At 34.3% G+C, this 22081-nt stretch overlaps 2 protein-coding genes across 2 annotated transcripts in view; one reads left to right on the top strand and one right to left on the bottom strand.

Moving 5' to 3' along the window:
• The first annotated feature begins 2784 nt into the window (after nt 1–2784).
• LOC125868246 (putative late blight resistance protein homolog R1B-23) overlaps nt 2785–22081 on the top strand; it is a 94665-nt gene continuing 75368 nt past the window's right edge. The window contains 4 exon segments of the mRNA XM_049548875.1: nt 2785–5304; nt 21174–21392; nt 21488–21687; nt 21690–22081. Of these exon segments, the coding sequence (XP_049404832.1) occupies nt 2885–5304; nt 21174–21392; nt 21488–21687; nt 21690–22081 (3231 nt within the window). The 5' untranslated portion in view covers nt 2785–2884.
• LOC125868263 (sphinganine C4-monooxygenase 1-like) lies at nt 7955–11786 on the bottom strand. The gene is made up of 2 exons (XM_049548893.1): nt 11239–11786; nt 7955–8780 (listed from the first exon to the last, which is right to left on the bottom strand). The coding sequence occupies exons 1-2, from the start codon at nt 11491–11493 to the stop codon at nt 8229–8231; spliced, it is 807 nt and encodes a 268-aa protein (XP_049404850.1). The 5' UTR covers nt 11494–11786; the 3' UTR covers nt 7955–8228.

Raw genomic sequence — 22081 nt, 5'->3', positions numbered from 1 at the left:
TTCCTTAATTTATGCTAATTAGTAATTATCTTCAATCAATTCAAATTTAATTAACACACTTATTTCTGTTTTTTTACTTTTTTTTTTTCATAAATGAATTATTTTATTATTTTATCTTTTTATTTTTTTCAAAACAAATTTTTACAATTATTTAAAAAAAGATTTTTTTTTTTAAGAAACTGTTACAACCTAAATTTTTTTATTGTTACAACTTGAAAGTTTAATTCTACTGCTATAACTTGAAAATATTAGTCTAATATATGTCATATATGAAATTTTCACAGTTTTCAATAGATTTACTGTTTTAGTCTTTTGAAAATAATAGTTTTTTTGATTTTTCTTAAAAAATTAAGTGGCGACTCTTAAACCAGTCAAAATATATTTTCTTAATAAAACAAGGGTCAATTTTTAAGTTCCTGCAATTTTTTTAATTTTTAATTTTGTAGAAAATCGACGGACAGTGTTTGATTAGTTCATCAATTTTTTGCCAAAAACAATAAAATGCAGAAACGTGCAATTTATGCATCTCACTTGTCAAATGTAATTAATTGCAATTCAATATTTAGTTGTAAACCAACACTAAATGTTGCAAAAATTAACTTTAACTGAGCTATAATATCAGTAACAAACTGACTAAATACATACTAAATATCCATCAAACAATCTAAAAGGTCTACCAAAGTTCATTCATTTACAAAACATTCAATTACCAAATAGTATAAAATTATCAAGTCAATAATATTCCTAATTAAGGTATCTAGACAACAGTTAAATAAACTGATGGACAATATCGGGTTTTTAATTTATTTTTAAAAAAAATTGACGTTGTTCGTGCTTTCTAATATTTATATTTTCTCCCAAAAAAATCATTTGCAAAATTTATGGACCTATCTCAAAAAATTTATCCCACGCAAAAAATCAAGAGATGTCCGTCAGTTTATTATAAAAATATATTTTTTAAAAAAATAGAAAGAAATAATGGATGGACTTTTGACCCGATCTTGCAGTACCTATCCTTTCATAATTGTTCTTGGATTTTTTTTTTTTTTTTGGAGGACCACATATCACAATTGAACTATTAAACAATTATTGCCAGCTGTTACAATTATTTCAATGCCCATGAGTCATATCATCGATAGGGGCTGAGCTAAAACCTACGGATTCGAGGTAATTCAATAATTTTAATTTTAATTATGTGTATATATCAAAAATTTATTTAGTTTGTATAAATACAGTAATATATTTGGAATTCAATAAATCAAATTAACTTTTTTAAAATTTATAAATTCTAAAGTTATCTTTGCACTTTATCTTCCTCGAATACTTTTGAATATGCATAATGCTTAACATGTCTTTTAACTTGGTCTTATTTTATATTTATGTCGTTTAATTTGTGTGGACACAAGTAGACATGTAAATTTGTATAACGTTAAACAAGTAAACACATGAGTCCACATGACATAGTACACTTAGGGTAATATACTGGATGCAAATTATCATGTAAGATGTCTTGTAGGACATGTATGCTTATTTGTTTAATTTTATACAAGTTTAAGTGTCTATTTATGTATAATTAAAATTGGAGAACATAAATGTAAATCGAGATCAAAGTCAAAGGATATATTGTATAATACCTTTTGAATAATTCTTTGGCACTTTATCTTTGTGTACCAGCAATGAATTTCTTTTTTTGTTTGTATGGCCCAACTCTTTCAAAATATCTTACGCGTAGGGGAGAGAGCTATTTATTATCTTATGTACTCCCTCTTTATGACACTTTTTCTATATCTAGGTATCTCTGGTTCTTATTTTCTTCATGTTTGTTAATTAATAGAGATTTATAATAAGATTGATAAGGTAAGACCTAACTCCCTTTACTTGTATTTATCCCTATTGAGGATATTTATGTTAATAAAAGACAAATTGTCTAGTGGTATACATTAAAAAAAATAAAAATACTCATGTAAATATTACTATTTATTTTAGATTATAAGTTTCAAAAAAATTTCTTTTATTTTTAAATTTTATGTCTAATCTAACACTCTCACATAATTTGAAATTTGAGTAATATATATTCTACTCACGGATCTTCATCGTTGACAAATAATTGTTGGTCATAAAATAATGAGATAATACATAAATATGTTTTTAAGTGTGACATAATATAAATCAGCTTTATCTCATGTGAATTATTATGTAGGCCGTTTGTGTCCACTAATTTAGTAGTAAGTTAGTTGTGAGATGAGGAAGTGACGAAATAAACGATAATGCGAATTAGTATTAAGCCACCCCTTTGTTGGTACCAGCTTGCATTAAGTAATTGTCTTTGTTTATATTAATATGATAATACATATTTCTTCTGTTCCTAATTACTTGTTCACTTTTGAATTGACACATCTATTAAGAAAATAATTAATGACATAGTGAGTTTACCATTTTATCCCTATTAATTATGAAGTCAATGAAAAACTCTATATTTTAAAAAATAATTAGTCATTTAATTGAAGGTATAATAGGTAAAAAGAATTTGTCCTTTCTTAATTTGTCAAAATGGACAAGTAATTAGGAACAACTATAAAAAAAAAAAAAAAAGAACAAATAATTAAAAACGAAGGGAGTATAAGACGACACTTTGTGTTTAGGTAAAGCAACTAGTAAGTACAGTTTCTCGAAAATGCCGACTTACATCGATCTTTGAAAACAATTAATTTGTTTGTCTTTGATCTGTTTCAAAAAGAGGTATCTTTCATTTTTTTTTTAACTTTGTACCTAACATATGGTATATAGAAACTATACAATACTCTAAGGTGAGAAAGTGAAGAAAGAAACTACAGTACTCTGTATTGCTCTTCTTTCCCAGTCCACAACAGTTTTAATTCTTGTGATGTATTTCAACAATGAATTGTCTGATCTGAAAGATTGTCTCCTTAGCGTGCTGCAAGATAAATTTTCCTCGGATGTTGGAGGGGGTCGAATAAATTTCTTTCTATGGGACTTAAAATTTGTTGATTGTTTTCTCTATTTGAAAAGCTTCCCTTTTGCAAGTGAATGCGGTATGCTAAATGTCTCTCAGAAAATGATAGAATTTTGGAAAAGTGAGTATACTAGAATACTTACCATTTGTCACGATTCAGGAACACAATACAGGAACAAGAACGTACGTATGAGGAGTCTGTATCTTGAAAAAGTTTGGGTTGCTTTTAAATCATTTGCCTACTGGAAGGAGGTAATTTGGAAGACTAAACAAGAATTCAGAGCCGAATATTCCTTTCCGAAAACATCGCTTGAAGCCAACAAGGTGGATGATGTTAATACGCATAGCCCCAAATTTGTGATGGAAGTCATCGATGTTTTTGTGGAGAACCTCAATGATCTAATGAAGATCAATGATCCATCTTCGTGGCTTTTTGTTCCAGGACACATGAAGGAACAAATAGAAAAAGTGTTAAAGGAATTGAAGTTATTGAGATTTTTTGTCTGCTTTGTTTCTAACAAATGTATAGAGCCTCAATACCAACATACTACTTTTTATACTCACGCTTTAATTGAGGCTAGCCACAACGCAATGGTTGTGTGGTTGCATTTGCCAGTCTATGGCAGCGGAAATCAAGACTTGGCTCCAACTGAAGTCAGTCGTTTGCTTTCTGATTTCATGGAAATGAAGATTAAGTCCATTGAGCCAGGCATCAGCCGCAACAGTATTTATATTGATGTCCTGCAAGCTTTGAAGTCCACCATACCACAAGCTCAAAAGAAGCATGTGGATATTCCAACACACAGTCAGACGGTTGGTTTGAGTGATCAAATGGCTAACCTTCAGGAGATGCTCTGCCTTCTAAGAGACAATCTCATTCATCTTCCAATACTAGATCTGGAATTTCATCTTCAAGATATGGATTCTGTTATTGTTGATGCCGGACTTCTTATTTACTCATTATATGATATTAAGGGGGAGAAGGAAGACACAATATTGGAGGATATCAATCGGGAGCTTGGTTTTGATCTTCCCAGAAACATTGAGCCTATCAAGGTGATGGTCTACCTCGTCATGCAAAAGGCATTTCAATGTAACTTGCCAAGGATTCATGGACTAGGCTATGTCGATTTTCTATTGAAAAACCTGAAGGATATCCAAGGCCGTTATTCAAATTCACTTGCCTTCCTCAAGAATGAACTTCAAGTAATTCAAACGAAATTTGAGAGCATGCAACCTTTCTTGAAGGTTGTCGTAGAAGAGCCACACAATAAGCTCAAGACACTGAATGAAGATTGTGCTACACAGATAATTAGGAAGGCATATGAGGTGGAATATGTAGTTGATGCTTGTATAAACAAAGAAGTTCCTCAGTGGTGCATCGAGCGTTGGCTCCTGCATATCATAGAGGAGATTACTTGTATCAAAGCAAAGATTCAGGAAAAGAACACAGTTGAGGATACAATGAAGAGTGTCATTGCATCATCACAATTGGCAAGGACTCCAAGGATGAATGAAGAGATTGTTGGGTTTGAGGATGTCATAGAAACTTTAAGAAAAAAACTACTGAATGGAACGAAAGGGCAAGATGTCATTTCAATGCACGGCATGCCAGGTTTAGGTAAGACAACTTTAGCCAACAGACTCTATTCTGATAGGTCAGTTGTTTCTCAATTTGATATTTGTGCACAATGTTGTGTGTCTCAAGTATATTCTTATAAGGACTTGTTATTGGCCTTGCTACGTGATGCTATTGGTGAGGGTTCTGTGCGAACAGAACTTCATGCCAATGAATTAGCTGATATGCTTCGCAAAACTTTATTGCCCCGAAGGTACCTTATCCTTGTTGATGACGTGTGGGAAAATAGTGTTTGGGATGATTTAAGTGGTTGTTTCCCAGATGTCAATAACAGAAGCAGAATCATTCTGACGACAAGACATTATGAAGTTGCCAAATATGCTAGTGTTCATAGTGATCCCCTTCATCTTCGTATGTTTGACGAAGTTGAAAGTTGGAAGTTGCTTGAAAAGAAAGTGTTTGGTGAAGAAAGCTGCTCCCCTCTCCTAAGAGATATTGGGCAGAGAATAGCAAAAATGTGTGGACAACTACCTCTTTCAATTGTTTTGGTGGCTGGTATTCTGTCAGAGATGGAAAAGGAAGTAGAATGTTGGGAACAAGTGGCCAACAATTTGGGTACCCACATTCACAATGACTCAAGAGCCGTTGTAGACCAAAGCTATCATGTTTTACCCTGTCATCTTAAGTCTTGCTTCCTTTATTTTGGAGCATTTTTAGAGGATAGAGTGATTGACATTTCAAGGTTAATAAGGTTATGGATATCAGAATCATTTGTAAAAAGTTGTGAAGGCAGGAGCTTGGAGGACATAGCAGAAGGTTACTTGGAGAATCTTATTGGAAGAAATCTAGTAATGGTTACTCAGAGGGCCGATTCAGATGGTAAGGTCAAAGCATGTCGCCTTCATGATGTATTACTCGATTTCTGCAAGGAAAGAGCAGCTGAGGAGAATTTTCTACTATGGATAAATAGGTAATATGATAAGTAATGGTACTTTCAATCAATCAAGTATTTCAAGTTATATCTAAAAATTAATGATATGATTTTGCTAATTGATATATTCACAGGGATCAGATTACCAAACCTTCCTCCTGTGTTTACTCTCACAACCAGCATGCTCACTTGGCCTTCACTGATATGAAGAATCTTGTAGAATGGAGTGCGTCTTGCTCACGTGTTGGCTCTGTACTTTTTAAGAATTACGACCCATACTTTGCTGGTCGTCCCTTATCCTCTCATGCTTTTTCAATTTCACGCATTTTATTAAATTTCAAGTTTCTAAAAGTATTGGATTTGGAGCACCAGGTTGTTATTGATTCTATTCCAACTGAGCTCTTTTACTTGAGGTATATATCTGCACACATTGAACAGAATTCAATTCCTTCAAGCATATCCAATCTTTGGAACCTTGAAACTCTTATATTAAACCGTACATCAGCTGCGACAGGTAAGACGCTATTACTTCCTAGTACAGTTTGGGATATGGTTAAATTGAGACATCTGCATATTCCTAAGTTCAGCCCAGAAAATAAAAAAGCATTACTCGAGAACTCTGCAAGACTTGATGATTTGGAAACCCTTTTCAATCCATATTTCACTCGTGTTGAGGATGCAGAATTGATGTTGAGAAAAACACCTAATCTTCGAAAACTGATATGTGAAGTCCAGTGCTTAGAATACCCCCATCAGTACCATGTGCTTAATTTTCCGATAAGGCTTGAAATGCTAAAGCTTCATCAAACAAACATCTTTAAACCCATCTCCTTTTGCATTTCTGCACCAAATCTCAAATACCTAGAACTCTCTGGCTTTTACCTGGATTCTCAGTACTTATCAGAAACTGCTGATCATCTCAAGCACCTTGAGGTACTCAAACTGTACTACGTTGAATTTGGTGATCATAGGGAATGGAAAGTGAGCAATGGCATGTTCCCTCAACTCAAAATCTTGAAACTAAAATGTGTGTCCTTGTTGAAATGGATTGTAGCTGATGATGCCTTTCCTAACCTTGAACAATTGGTTTTGCGTGGATGTCGACATCTTATGGAGATCCCTTCTTGTTTCATGGACATCCTTTCTCTGCAGTACATCGAGGTAGAAAACTGCAATGAGTCGGTTGTCAAGTCAGCCATGAATATACAAGAAACACAAGTCGAAGATAATCAAAATACTAATTTCAAGCTCATTCTCATCGAGGTACACTACTGAAAAAAGCTTTATTCTGCATGATTTTGATGACTAAGAAATAATGGCCTAAATTGTATGAACTGTTTTCTCTGTTATCATTACCTGATGGCCTCGTTTTACATTTGGATTTTTCTCTTGGTTTTCTTGCAGAAAAAGACATACCCAAGGCATTTAAAAGATTAGTTTTTCTTCCAGGTACTACTTATATTTTTTTTCTTTCTTTCCTTTTTTTGAGTACACCGAATAGATAGATTCATCTTTTTTATCTTTTCGATATGAAAGGGATAGAATCAATTTCAACTGATATGAAAGAGAAGAAACTTACTGTGACCAGAGATGTGGATGCTGATGAAGTTCAATTAGTTGTGGAGAAACTGAGAAACGTGGCATATGCTGATGAAGTTCAATTAGTTGTGGAGAAACTGAGAAAGCGTGGCATGCTCTAACAAAATGCTGAGCTCTGGTGAACTCAACCATGATGGATTTCCAAATAATGACAGGATTGTAGTCCCAACTTGTCAACACAAATGTGCTATACTCATTTTGCTTACTGTAATACCATTTCATGGCACACACAAACATTAACTGTAGTAAAGTTTTGATGGATCAGTAAATCTGAGTTCAACCCATTGTAATCCGTTCAAATTCAACTCAAAAAATGCCCATTGAGTTATTCTTTAACAGGGTATCCAGAGTTTGTAGCTAGAGCAATTTCGAATATCACATGTCATTTATTTATTAGTTATTTCGTTTAATAAAGATTCTGTAAAACGTCCAACGGCTGTTGCATTCATTGTAAACTAAATGCATCTCACAATGTAACTGTTGAACAAATTTTTCATTTAAGTCCTTGAGGTTTGTTGTAAGTCATTAGATTTTACGGATCCTGAAGTGAAGGGTTTCAGCCTTTTCTATTTTCTTATGAGTTCACCTAAATGTTGTGATGCTACTCTGCTACATGTTAGAGAAATGAGAATGTTAGCACCCAAGAGTATGGCCTAGCGGTCAATCAATGAAGCAGGTGAAAACAACAAAAGCGAAAAATATTAAGAGATTTCTTCCCATCTAAGTACCGCTAAACAGAGATACCTGATACCTCTTTGGTTGGAAGAAGCAGGTACTCAGTAAAATGGTCGAGGTGAGCTCGACACCATCAATAACAGCCCATAAAAAAGAACAATGAGAAAGTCACAATACATGTCCATATGCTTGGAACTAAAGAATTCAAGGCACACAATGTATTTCAGTAATCTTTTATCTCTGCCTGCAGTTGAATATACCAGATATCAGATCTGAGACAATGTTTAAAAAGGAAACTATTATTCGACCCTATTCCTTTCTCAAACCTCGAAACCAACACCAGTTATACAACAATATATGCAGAACCCTTTAACTATATGCTCTATACAAATTAAATGAGTAACTAAGCATTTGAAGAAGACAAAAATTGCAGTGGTACATACTATATGACAAACATGTTAACAGTATTGTCAATGTTCCTTGCAATCTTTAACAGGCTTAGCTTCAAACCCTCCTTCCGGTCTCCTCTCAAGTTCATATGGCATGTAAGTACCAAGTATCCTATCCCACGTCACAAAGAAAGGCTGTGAATAGTTATACTTGGTCCCATAAAGCTGGTGATGGATATCATGGTAAGCGGAGTTGTTTTTAAAGAAGATATGGAAGAGATTTCCGGGCAGCCATAGTCTGCAATGATCATCAACCGTCTTGATCGTAGCAAATGAGAAAAAGAAGATGGAGGTACGTGGTGACATGCCAGAGACAAGAAAAGCTAGAGCCCCGCCGATTGTGTCAAGAATCAGACCCTCCAAAGGGTGGTTGTACAAAGCTCCAAATGCATACGGAACAATTAGCCGGTGATGTTGAGCATGGATATGTTTGTACAAGAACTTGTTTTGGTGCATGTACCGATGCATAAAATATTGCCAAGTATCTAACACCAACATGGCAACAAATAACTGTCTGCCAAGAACAAAGATTGAAGCGTGTTGATCCCCACCAGATTCACCGTCTCCTGTGACCTGCTCCATATTAGTAGATAATCAGACACTAAGAATTAGTCAAAATAGAAACAACAAAATTGACATGATATGGAACAAGAATATGAGAATCAGGTTCATGATTGGAACAAGACACTAAAAGTAGAGAAAACAAGTATGAAAAGTACAACTCCTCATGGTATATACTTAAGTTACTTATCAGAACATACAAAAGGTGTACAACTTTTAGCTCATTGATCGGAGATAAATTGTATTCAGTATGAGCTAGCCCTCTACTAATTGAACTTATCTACTTTCTTCTCTTACCAAAGTGGAAGGAAACAAAAGCAGTGCATTAGTTGAGGTCAAGACTCAAGAGACCCAACTAATGGACCAACCATAAAGAGAAGCACCCACAAATAAAATAAGTTTTGAGTAGAGATTTTAAGGGGATAGATATGAGTTAGGCTACACTTTGCAACTTAGTTTATAGAAGTGGTTGAAACTAACTTTGCAAATTAGGCTACAGCCTACACATAACAACGCAAGCCAAAGGCAAGACAAGACCACATTAATGTTTCCTTTTTATTTCTCTTCTTTGCAGGTTAGAGAAATGAATCTATCCCTCAATATATCCAAGTTCACATATTGCGGTTGAAAAGATCATCTCACAACCTACTTTAGTCTTTCCATAATTCCAAACATATGTGAAGTAGCACGGTAGAAAGCTTTATTGGGAGGGCACAGTTAGGCCTCCTATTCTCAACTATTAAGATGCCGTCAACTCACTTTGCAAGACAGATAGACACCAAGAAGAAGGTAGACAACGAAATGCAAAAGAAGAGCAATGATTCCCCATTTTCTTTAGTAAACGCAGATTAAGCAAACAAAAGCTTATTCTTAGGATAGTCTCGACATCCTCGTAGACAGTTTCTATATGAGACATCTAGTAGTCTTATCCCCAGCATCAGCATCGACAGCCAAGATCAAAACAATGCCGATTGAGCCGCTTTGGCAACCTATTTTCCTAGAAGAGCTTCAAAGTCAACCTTTCTTTATAAAATCAAATGACTCAAAATTCAACAGTTTGCATCCAACTTTAACAGAACTCCTATTTTCCTATCACTCAAAGAAAATCAAACCTGCAAACTTCAGCATTTCATATAAACTTCCTTATCAAAAATATTTCATATAAAGTTAAAAGATGAAATTTCTGTTCAGATAACTATCGACTATCACTTTTTAGGTTCAAGAGATTTTGAGACACTTCATAACGTAAATTATAATATCTAGATATAAAACACTCCACATAAGTAGCCTTGAAGGCTTGTCAAGGCAGGAAAAAAAGAAATTTGCACACTTTGTGATTGACCTACACAAGAAGTTATACTTCTTGCTCTTGTACTTCAATTGAATTTGTTTATTCTGTGCATGAAGGATTCATCTAAATGATAGGTAAAACAAGTAAGCTGTGGATTAACATCAAAATAAAGCATTGTATCATAGTTCCTCTGACAAATGACTCCTTTACCAAAAATGTATATAAATAAATATTAAGAAAACGTTAAGGACTAAGGTAGAACAATTTTACCATCTATCTATCCGATGGATTCTAGGATCACACACACAAGCATAAAAAAGCTCCTCCCTCAAGTTCATGAATATAATTCAAAATGTTTGAAATCAGACTAACAACAAATGATATTCAATTTGAAATCCAACAACATTTGCCTAGCAGTGCCAATTCGGACAAAAGAACTATTATTACACCGCCATCGCATCCAAATATTCCCCTATCCATGACTCACCCCGCGTTGTGGTACACAACATCCAATTATGAGCTGCACATACTGTTGACAAAATCATATGACTCACCCCACGTTGTAATACACAACATCCAATTATGAATTGCACATACCGTCGACAAAATCATACACTCATAAATCAAATAATTTCTAAACCTTAAGCCGGCACCAGAACAAGACCAAAGAAGCATATGCATAATAGGCCATCAAAATCAACTAAGCCTCAATAGTTAACCAAATAAATCCCCTGTATCATTATGATTCACCAACAAGCATATGGCATAATAAGTTATCAATATTAACTAAGCCTCAATAGTTAACCATATAAATCCTCTGTATCATTATGATGCATAAAAAGAAGACCAAACAAGCATATGCATAATAAGTTATCATATCAACTAAGCCTCAATAGTTAACCATACAAATCCTCTATATCATTATGATTCATTAAAACTAGACGAAACAAACATATGCATAATAAGTTATCAAATCAACATATCCTCAATAGTTAACCATATAAATATCATTATGAGCATAAAGAGAAGACCAAACAAGCATATGCATAATAATACATCAATACCATCTTCACCTCAATAGTAAACTATATGAATCCAATTCATCATGATGCATAATAACCTCCAAAACAAATAAAAATCAAAACTTTGCAGCAACTAGAGATGATCAAAGTAACTAACCGCGAAGAGAACGGTAGCAACAGCAGCCTGAACATTCTGTTGGAGAAGAACACCTTTAACAACCTCTTTTTTTGACACCAAATTCTTCTCATCCTCATCTTTCTTAGAATGCAACCTATAATTATCCATATTCCCAAGCATTAAATACAATCCTGGATATACCCAATACACAACTATAGGTAAAAATGTTCCCAAAACTTCATCTGACACATATCCTCCCTTCCCCTGATGATCAATATTCACACTACCCACCATCTCAAAAATACAAAATCCTCACCAAAATATTACCAAGATGCTTCCTTTATACCTTCTTGAAATTACCCTTAATTGAAAAAACCCAGAAAAGAAACAAAATTGTTCCTTTTTAAATCTTTTTTTGAAAATTACCCTTAAAAAGGAAAAGAAAATCACTATCTTTTTCAAAGTAGCCCTTAAAAGGAAAACAAATAAATACCCAATAAAAGAAAAACTGAGATTTCTTTGAAACTCTGAAAAAAATTCAAACTTTGTATAAAATTGAAATTAGGGTTTGTAGAGAAAGAGAAGAGAAGAGAGAAGGAATTTCAAACAGCAAAAAAAATCAGAAAAAATTTAACAAAAATAATGAATTTTTCAGAGAGGATATTATTGTTTTGCAAAACATAGATTTTACCTGTTGTATCTATCAGCAGTTTTCTTAGCTCTGTATTGTCCTTAACCGATGTCAGCTCAAGATCATAGACATCATACTTCAAGAAATTGGCCATAGCAGCAATCATGCTAGATTTACCGGTTCCTGGAGGACCATAAAGTAGATAACCATGCTTCCACGCTTTGCCAATCTTTGCATAATAGTCTTTTGACTTGCTAAATGTTTCGAGATCATCTATAATCTCTTGCTTCTTGTTTGGATCCATAGCTAGAGTATCAAATGTTGACGGATGCTCAAATACTACTCCACTCCACTCCACATCCTCCCCCTCCCTGTATCTATAACCACCTCCATCTCCCTTATTGTTTGTGTACAGCTTCCCTCGTGATCATCCATGGTTAGGACAAGAGATTGACCATCCTTCACCGCATTGGCTTTGAGACGCTTAGCTTGTGTGCTCGAGTTCTTGCTAAGGTACCTTTCAATTGCTACATAAGCTTTGCTCCGCTCAAACCACCCTTCAGTTTCAAGTTCATAAAAGATAATGTGCATATAAGGATAGAAATAGCTCACAAGTTTATTGGTATACCTCCTGATATGATCACGAATCGTGAGGGAAGTAGTTCTGGTACATGGTCCAGGTGAACATGATTGCTGCAATGGTTGGACCCAATTGTATATCTGCCATTTTTTGACAAATATACTTATTTCCTTCAAAGATTTTGTAGGTATATGAGATTCCTTCATATATTGGTAGTCCTTCAAATAGAATACCTTTAACATGATTTGTTGTTGCTCCAGTTTGTAATAGGATTTCCTGTTTTTTCCATTCTATTCCATTATAGATTCTTCATGCAATACTAGCAATGTTAGAGGTTTCTATAACTTTTTTATTATATACTTTTCTTTATGGAATTCTTTCCATATTCTAATGAAAGTCTTGGATTTATACTGGAACTTCCTATTTCTTGTGTTTTTTCAAAACGAATTTCATATTCTTCCGGAATTTGTGCTTGTTGAATTTCTGCTTCAACGATTCTTGCTATCCCTGCACATTCTTGATCGATTTCAATCATTTCTTTATTTTTATATACTTTTCCATAATTGGAATTTGTTACTGTATATAAAACCTGGTAATATATGCTCATAATATGATTACCTGGTTTGAATAGATCATTCCTTTTGACTTGGAAATGTAAGCTTAATGCGTCATTAAAGTTTGCATCTTTGAGTGAAATACAATACTTTGGGTAGTAGGTAAATAGGAGTTTAGTATAGGCTAGGTTACCTTCTACTATACCAAGATTTCCTTCTCTGGCATTAATAAATCTTTCATCTGATAGATTAATGACTATAGGGCAATTAATCCCTTCTTTGAAAGTTGATTTGACTAATATTTGAATTCCTCATAAATGGACATAATTCATCTTCTTTCTTTTTCATTCAGGAATTTTTCTAAGGATTTGTTCAATCATTGGTTTTGTTAACAGGTTTAATTTGTGTCTTCCTGTGGTTTGAGTAATTTCTATTACCTTTTCTATTTCCTGATATTCATGATAGGAAAATTTATTTCTTGCAAACATTATTTGCATTCTATTAAATATATTATTTTCAGTTTTTAGATTTAATTTTAAATTTTGAATTTTCTTAAATAACTCTCCATCGAAAGTTGCTTTTAGGGCGTAACCCCTTTAATCCTCTTCAGTTTCTAAAATTCGAACTGAATTATCTTCTTCTTTTTGTATTTCTTTACTCATTTAGATTCTTCTGAACTGGTTGAGTATTCTTCGTAAAGTTCTTCATAGAAGTCTTCACTTTTTATTGATGTTACTGATTCTAAGTTTGAATCAATTTCCAGTCTATCAATTCTTGATATTTTTACCTTTTTCTTGTTACATTCGTAGCTTTTGTGACCTTCTTCGCCACAATTATAGCATTTACATTTTTCTTTGTATGTTATGAGACATACATAGTTGACCAAGTCTATTTTTTTAAAAGGGAAAATGCATAAGTACCCTCCCAGCCTATGCCCGAAATCCTAGAGACACATCTAACCTTTACTAAGGTCCTATTACCCCCCTGAACTTAATTTAACTATAATATTCTACCCCTTTTCGGCCTACGTGGCACTATCCTTGAAAAAAAAGTCAACATGCGCTGGGCCCACAAGATAGTGCCACGTAGGCCAAAAAGGGGTAGAATATTACATATAAAATAAGTTCGGGGGGGTAATAGGACCTTAGTAAAGGTTAGGTGTGTCTCTGGGATTTCGGGTATAGGCTGAGGGGGTACTTATGCATTTTCCCTTTTTAAAAAGATATTCTTTGTCCAAGAGTATCTCCTTCTTTAATTTTTATTTTTTTTGCATATTCTTCTCTAAAATACTTGGCCCAAAAGCCTGGTAATTTTTGAAAATATTTTTCAAGATATGGTACCGTTTCTTTGCTGCTATCAAAATTTTTGTAATAGTATTCTTCAAATTCACAAGTGTATTCCTGAATATAACTCATTTTACAAATTTGCAATTTTTCTAGTTGCTCTTTGGCAATTGTTCTCATTTTTTCTCTATAATTTGTAGTACTTCCTTCACCATCAAAGAATTCATTAGCAATATATTGTACCAGATTTTTTATTCCTTCTTGAAGGGATTTTTTAAATCCTTCTAGGGTATTATTTTTATGATTCCTTTTGCATCATCTGTTAATCCGGTATGCCAATTACTTACTTTTCCTGCAAAAGTATTTATCATAATGCTATATTTTTCTTCATCTGTATAATTTACTCCTTTTCCGAGTAAAAAGTAGAGAAAAATATTTTGAGACCATTGATCTAGATTTATTTCTGGATCTCTTTTACAATCCAAATCTAAAAATTGGGTTGATCATACATCTCCTGTTGGGAGTCTGTTAGGCATAAATTTAGACTTGTTATTATTGTGGAATTGACTTATATAGTCTTTATTCTTTTTTGCTTTTTGTGCAAAATTTTCTTCCATATATTCTGGTTGAAAGATTTCTTCTTTTATGGATTTTGATCCATCTCCCATTTCAAATTTGCCTTCGGGTCCTCCTGTATCCCCTTTGTTCATTAGAACTTTTAATTCTTGATCTGAGAGATCAAGGTCTTCCATTGCATAAACTAGTTCATCTAGTGCATTCATTTTTTTCAGGGTTTTCTCCTGTTTGGATAGATTCTTTTTCTGTTTCTAGGATTTCTTCAATAGAAGATTCTGTTTTATTTTTTTGTTTTTCTAAAAAGTCACGGATGAGTTTTTCATCTAAACTTCCTTTTTGATAAGAAGTTTTGCTTGCAAACTTTTTTGCTAAGAGTTCATTTATATATCTTTGACTTGTTTTTTTTGTCAATTTTTTCTGTTTTTTCTATTATATTTGTAATCCTTCCCGAAATATTTTCTTTAAGAGATATTATTTCTAGTTCTATCATCTTTAACCTTAAGGCTATTTGTTTATGACTTTCTATTAAATCATTTAAAATGTCTATTACTTCTCTTAAACTCATTTTATTCTGAAAAATAGTAATCAGTAATCAGAAGTATTCATTTCATCTCTTACTATTTCTTCATAACCAAATAGTATGTATTCCATTGGAAATTCATTTTCGAATTCTTCATGAGCTAAGTCATGTGCTATTTGATTTATAATTTTTTCTCTTAGATCTATATATATATATATTCTAGATTTGTCTGTGCACTTTATCCGTCTGCCTTGCTTGAATACTTTACAATATTTTATCTTTAGTGTGCCAGCAATGACTTTGTTTTTTGTTTGTAGGGCATTTTATCTTCACTATTTTTGCCAGAATTAAATATTTTATTATTGCTATGGAGTATCACTGGTTGTCATTCTTATGATCTTATCTTCTACACCCTTTTTCTGAAACTTTTTTTTTCTTTTTTTTAGCTAGAAATGATATTTGTATAATTTTATATAAATTTTAAGTATTTACGTGTACACCCTAAATTGGAGGACACGTATTATGCCAAAAGTAACGGTGGAATAGTAAGTTAACTGTGAGGTGCGGAAGTGAAGAAACTAACTATAATACTCTGTATTTAAAAAAAAAATGAAAGACCACATGGGTCAAGATTTTTATTAAACTAAGAAAATATATACAAAATCATGTGGGTTGCCTAAGTGTACAGCCCACCAAAATAAATAAACAAAACAATAAGGGTCGTTCGGTAGGCCGCATTAAAAGAAATAGTTCATGTATTATATATGATATTATTTAGTACTATGTTTGGTAGGAATTTGATCCTATGTATAACTAATTCATGGATTAGTTATACATCCTACATGGTATTATAGGATGTATTACTAATACCTTCCATTTAGAGATATTAGTACTCCCTCCGTCCCATTTTATGTGGCATCATTTGTAACATCCAACAATTTGAAGTGGCTTTGATGAAGCTTGAAATTTGGAAATAGTCATTTTTGGAAAAATTTTAAAATCCGGAAATTTGGCTAAGTATGGGAAAAAAATGAGTTTTTGGCCAACTTTGAGTAGTCGTAACTCATAGCTCAGGATGATTTAGGAGTAGTTCCAGTTATGGTTGCGAAGCCCTTGGAACGATCTTTCCAACGCCACTGAGTTTGCTTGATTCCGAGTTTGTATGAGGGAGTTATGACCTGTAGAAGTTGGGAAGTTGGAAGGGAAATCCGTCCGGAAATTTAAGGGCATTTTGGTCCTTTCACAAATTATTTATTTTGAGCTCATATTGTTGTATTAGGATGATCTTTGGATCATTTTTGTCCCATTTTGAAAGAGAAAGAGTTAGGGTTCTTGAGATTTAAGAAGAGAAGAAGGAGAAGAAGAAGAAGAGAAGGAAGAGGAGCTTAGTCAAGATCGTTGTGGATTTTCGTCGGGGGTGATCCCTATCTAAGGTATGTGAGTTCTTTGTGTGGGTTGATCCTTTCCCCCACTCACCAAGCTCATTTTATGAATTGAGAAAAGATTGGAATTGTTGTTGAAGTTGTTGGTTGTTGTTGAAGTTGTTAGTTGTTATTGATGTTGTTGGTTGTGTAGTTGAAACCTATTGTATGTTGAGGGAATTATGATTCTAAGAGTTTTGACCATTTGAAGTTGATTCACCATCTTTTCGCAGCAATTTCTGGACTGTCGATCCCCATCTACGGGCCTGACCTACGGACCGTAGATCGATTGACGGTCCGTACTAGTCAACCGTCGATCAAGACAGAAGTTGGGTTTTGGGGCACCGATCTACGGGCATGACCTACGGTCCGTAACCTGACCTACGGACCGTAAGTCAGGACCGTAGGTCAACACTTAGTCATTTTCTTAAATGAATTCTGGGGAAAATCTCTGACGCAATCTACGGACCTGCAGTACGAACCGTAAGTCCATCTACGGTCCGTCGATGGCGTCCGTAAGTCCCACCTGTGTCACCAGAAATTTGAAGTCTCAGCCAAGTTTCCCCATTCCTTTTCTCACTTTCTTAAGCAAGTTCCAAAGTATTATACCTATGTTTTATGGTTGTTTCCGACACTCCATAGTACGTCTAAGAGTTCAAGAATCCCTCCATAACATGTAATCGAACACCTTGAATTCATAATTTCGATTCAAGGAAAGATAGTTCCAAGTCAAGTGAAGTTAGCAGTCAAGTTAAGTCAAGAGTTTAAAGTTGAGTTCATTTCTCAAAGTTATTAGGGAACTATGTATTCCCAAAGAAGTTTTAAAGAAAGGTCTTTACATCTAAATAAGGTTGGAAACTGAGATTTCCAAAGAGCCCTCGGGCTAGTTTTGAGTAACTATCTCATATCAACAGGAATAAATATGTTTTAAAAACATAAGAGCCAGTACATTTTGGGAGTAGTATCGAGCACCGAATTGGGGGAGCGTTCAAAGAACCCACAGCCCCCATAGAACCATGTTAGCCACCATGGGTAGAAAAGGATCATGCTTTTTAGATGAACCCTTTTCAGATTAGACTAGTGGATCCATTAGGCAGTTCAGGTCTTATACCTTTGGCCAGGTATAAGATGCTCTGGCAGCGTGAGGTCGATCGCTGTATCATCACTATAGCTCTTATGTGATGGTTGTCGGTTAGAGAAACTCCCACAGCAGTTATTGTATTTTCATACTCAGAGATTATTGTATTTTTATATACATCAGTTCATTGTATTTCTATATACATTTCAGGCTTATCGTACCTTTGCATACACACAGAGTTTATAGCATGTTTTAAACAGTCTTTCTTTATATCGCACTTGTTTTAAATTGCCTTATATTGAAAGAAGTCAGTCAGGTTGAGTTGAGTTGAGCCAGGTAAGCTATTCAGTTTCTTCCAGATTTCTCCTTCTAGCCTTTGTTGCTTAGTTTTCCAGCTTGCATACTCGTACATTCCATGTACTGATGCCAGTTGGCCTGCATCGTTTCATGATGCAGATTCAGGTATCCCAGATCAGCAGCCTGCACGTCGTTGATCCAGCTAAGCACTCCAGAGTCAGTGGTGAGCCTCCTTGCATTCCGGAGGGCTCAATTATTGTGTGTTCTTAGTTTTTGATTTTATTAGGATGTTGCGGGGTCTGTCCCAACATCCATCTCAGTATTTTTAGAGGCTTCATAGACCAACAGTCAGTTAGCTAGTTTTGAGTCTTTTATCTATGTATATATGTAAATATCCTATTTTGAGACTCGGGTTGCCTTATGGCCATACTTTATAAGTCAAGTTGTTTTGTAATATTGCATCGCTTTGAGTTATTCTGTTGAGTTAGGTTTCCGCTGAGTTAAGAAAGCCAGGCCAAGGGTTCGCTTGGGGCCAGAAATGGTCTCTGGGTGCCGGTCCCGCCCGGGGTGTAGGCTCGGGGCGTGACACCATTTCCTTTTTGGTCAGTCCCAAAAAGAATGTCACATTTCCTTATATGGTAAGTATTTAAAGGTACAATTCCTCTTTTACCCTTGTTGGTCTCACTTAATCTTAAAATAATATTCCAATACATTTATGAGGAGAGAGAAAAATGAATCTACTTTTTAAAGGGCAATTTGGTAAACATTTCAAAGTCTTCATTTATTTCTTAAACTCCGTGCCTGGTCAAATGTTGCCACATAAAATGGGATGGAGGGAGTATTACATAGGATATAATACCATGGGATAAGTCACATAAAGACACAAATATCCCTCAAATCATTTTAATTATTTTTTTCATTTTCTTGATTTTATGTTTTATATTTGTACTAGTAAATTTATTTAAATAAATTAGCTTACAGTAGAGAGAGTTGTTTGTTACTAAATATATCTAATACAAATCAATACAAATTTAAAATGTGAGTTATTTAGCATTTACTAATTAAAAGGCAAATATATCACTAATTTATTCGTATTTTGAACAATTTAAAAAATGACATACATATTAAAACTATAACTTGCAATTTTTATGTGTAAATGTAGATGGTTTATTCAATTTTACCATTGTTGATCGTCTTTTTAATTTTAAAAGTAGTTGGTTTATCTTTTTTAAATTGAAAATTGACATTTTGTGAGTGATCAATTTATTAAGATGAACATTATTTATTCTCAAATAATTCAAGTAGAAATTTGAAAAAGTGACAACAAAATTATTCTTCTCATAGCTAGTTAGAAGGCCATAAACAAATATTTTCCGACAATTATCTACCTTGACTCAATTACATAATAATTCAAGGGTATAATTGGAAAGAAGATTTTTAAAGAATTTTAATCCAAACACAAGTTGGAATGGAAACAATGAATTAAACACTTGATAAGAATATACCCTGCATTACTAATCCCTGCACTACTAATTCCTGCATTACTAATCCGTGCGCTATTCATTTTTGTACCAAACGACCCCTAAAATACAATACCTACTCTGTATTGTATCTCAATTGTTCTTCTTTCCCAGTCCACAACAGTTTAATTCTTGTGTCACAAGGATGTATTTCAACAATGAATTGTCTGATCTGAAAGATCGTCTCCGTAGCAGACTGCAAGATTCAAATTACTCGGATGTTGCAAGGGATCGAATAAATTTCATTTTATGGGAGTTAAAATTCCTTCATTGTTTTCTCCATTTGAAAAGCTTACCTTTTGCAAGTGAATGCAGTATGCTAGATGTCTCACAGAAAATGATAGAAATTTTGAAAAGTAGAATACTTAACATTTGTCCAGATTCAGGAATACAATACTGGAAGAGGAACTTAAGTATGAAGAGTCTGTATCTTGAAGAAGTTAGGGTTACTTTGGATTCATTTGGCTACCGGAAGGAGGTAATTTGGAAGCTAAGCAAGAATTCAGAGCTGAATACTCTTTTCCAAATACATCACTTGCAGCCAACAAGGTGGATGATGTTAGCCCCAAATTTGTGATGGAAGTCATCGATGTTTTTGTGGAGAACCTCAATGTTCTAGTGAAGATCAATGATCCATATTCGTGGCTTTTTGTTCCAGTACACAAGAAACAAATAGAACAAGTGTTAAAGGAGTTGAAGTTATTGAGATTTTTTGTCTGCTTTGTTTCAAACAAATGTATAGAGCCTCGATACCGATATACTACTTTTTATACTCATGCTTTAATTGAGGCTAGCCACATTGCAATGGTTGTCTGGTTGCATTTGCCAGTCGTCCATGACAACGGAAATCAAGACTTGGCTCCAACTGAAGTCAGTCGTTTGCGTTCTGATTTCATGGAAAAGAAGATTAAGTCCATTCAGCCAGACATCAGCCGCAACAATATTTATATTGATGTCCTGCAAGCTTTGAAGTCGACCATACCACAAGCTCAAAAGAAGCATGCAGCTGAGAGTGGCATTGTGGAGATTCCGACACACAGTCTGATGGTTGGTTTGAGTGATCAAATGGCTAACCTTCAGGAGATGCTCTGCCTTCTAAAAGACAATCTCATTCATCTGCCAATACTAGATCTGGAATTTCATCTTCAAGATATGGATTCTGTTATTATTGATGCTGGACTTCTTATTTACTCATTCTATGATATGAAGGGGGAGAAGGAAGACACAACGTTGGAGGATATCAACCGGAAGCTTGGTTTTGGGCTAAGAATAGCAAAAATGTGTGGACAACTCCCTCTTTCAATTGTTTTGGTGGCTGGTATTCTGTCAGAGATGGAAAAGGAAGTAGAATGTTGGGAACAAGTGGCCAACAATTTGGGTACCCACATTCACAATGACTCAATAGCCATTGTAGACCAAAGTTATCATGTTTTACCCTGTCATCTTAAGTCTTGCTTCCTTTATTTTGGAGCATTTTTAGAGGATAGAGTGATTGATATTTCAAGGTTAATAAGGTTATGGATATCAGAATCATTTATAAAAAGTTGTGAAGGCAGGAGGTTGGAGGATATAGCAGAAGGTTACTTGGAGAATCTTATTGGAAGAAATCTAGTAATGGTTACTCAGAGGGCCGATTCAGATGGTAAGGTCAAAGCATGTCGCCTTCATGATGTATTACTCGACTTCTGCAAGGAAAGAGCAGCTGAGGAGAATTTTCTACTTTGGATAAAACGGTAATATGATAAGTAATGGTACTTTCAATCAATCAAGTATTTCAAGTTATATTTGAAAATTAATGTTATGATTTTGCTAATTGATATATTCACAGGGATCAGATTACCAAAGCTGCTTACTCTCGCAAGCAGCATACTCACTTGGCCTTAACTGAAATGGATAATCTTTTAGAATGGAGTACGTCTGGCTCACTTGTTGGCTCTGTACTTTTTAAGAATTATGGCCCATACTTCATCCGTAGTCTCTTATCCTCTCATGCTTTTGAAATTTCACACATTTTACCACATTTCAAGTTTCTAAAGTACTGGATTTGGAACACCGGGTTGTTATTGATTTTATTCCAACTGAGCTCCCTTACTTGAGGTATTTCTCTGCGCTCATTGATCAGAATTCAATTCCTTCAAGCATATCCAATCTTTGGAACCTTGAAACTCTTATATTAAAGGGTACATCAGCTAAGACACTATTACTACCTAGTACAGTTTGGGATATGGTTAAATTGAGATATCTGTATATTCCTAACTTCAGCCCTGAAAATAAAAAAGCATTACTCGAGAACTCTCCAAAACTTGATGATTTGGAAACCCTTTCCAATCCATATTTCGCTCGTGTTGAGGATGCAGAATTGATGCTGAGAAAAACACCTAATTTTCGAAAACTGATATGTGAAGTCGAGTGCGTAGAATAC

Source organism: Solanum stenotomum, chromosome 6 (assembly GCF_019186545.1).
Source record: "Solanum stenotomum isolate F172 chromosome 6, ASM1918654v1, whole genome shotgun sequence".
Lineage (NCBI taxonomy): Eukaryota > Viridiplantae > Streptophyta > Magnoliopsida > Solanales > Solanaceae > Solanum > Solanum stenotomum.
Note: the sequence above shows the minus strand (reverse complement) of the source record. Positions and strands in the feature narration are given on the sequence as shown.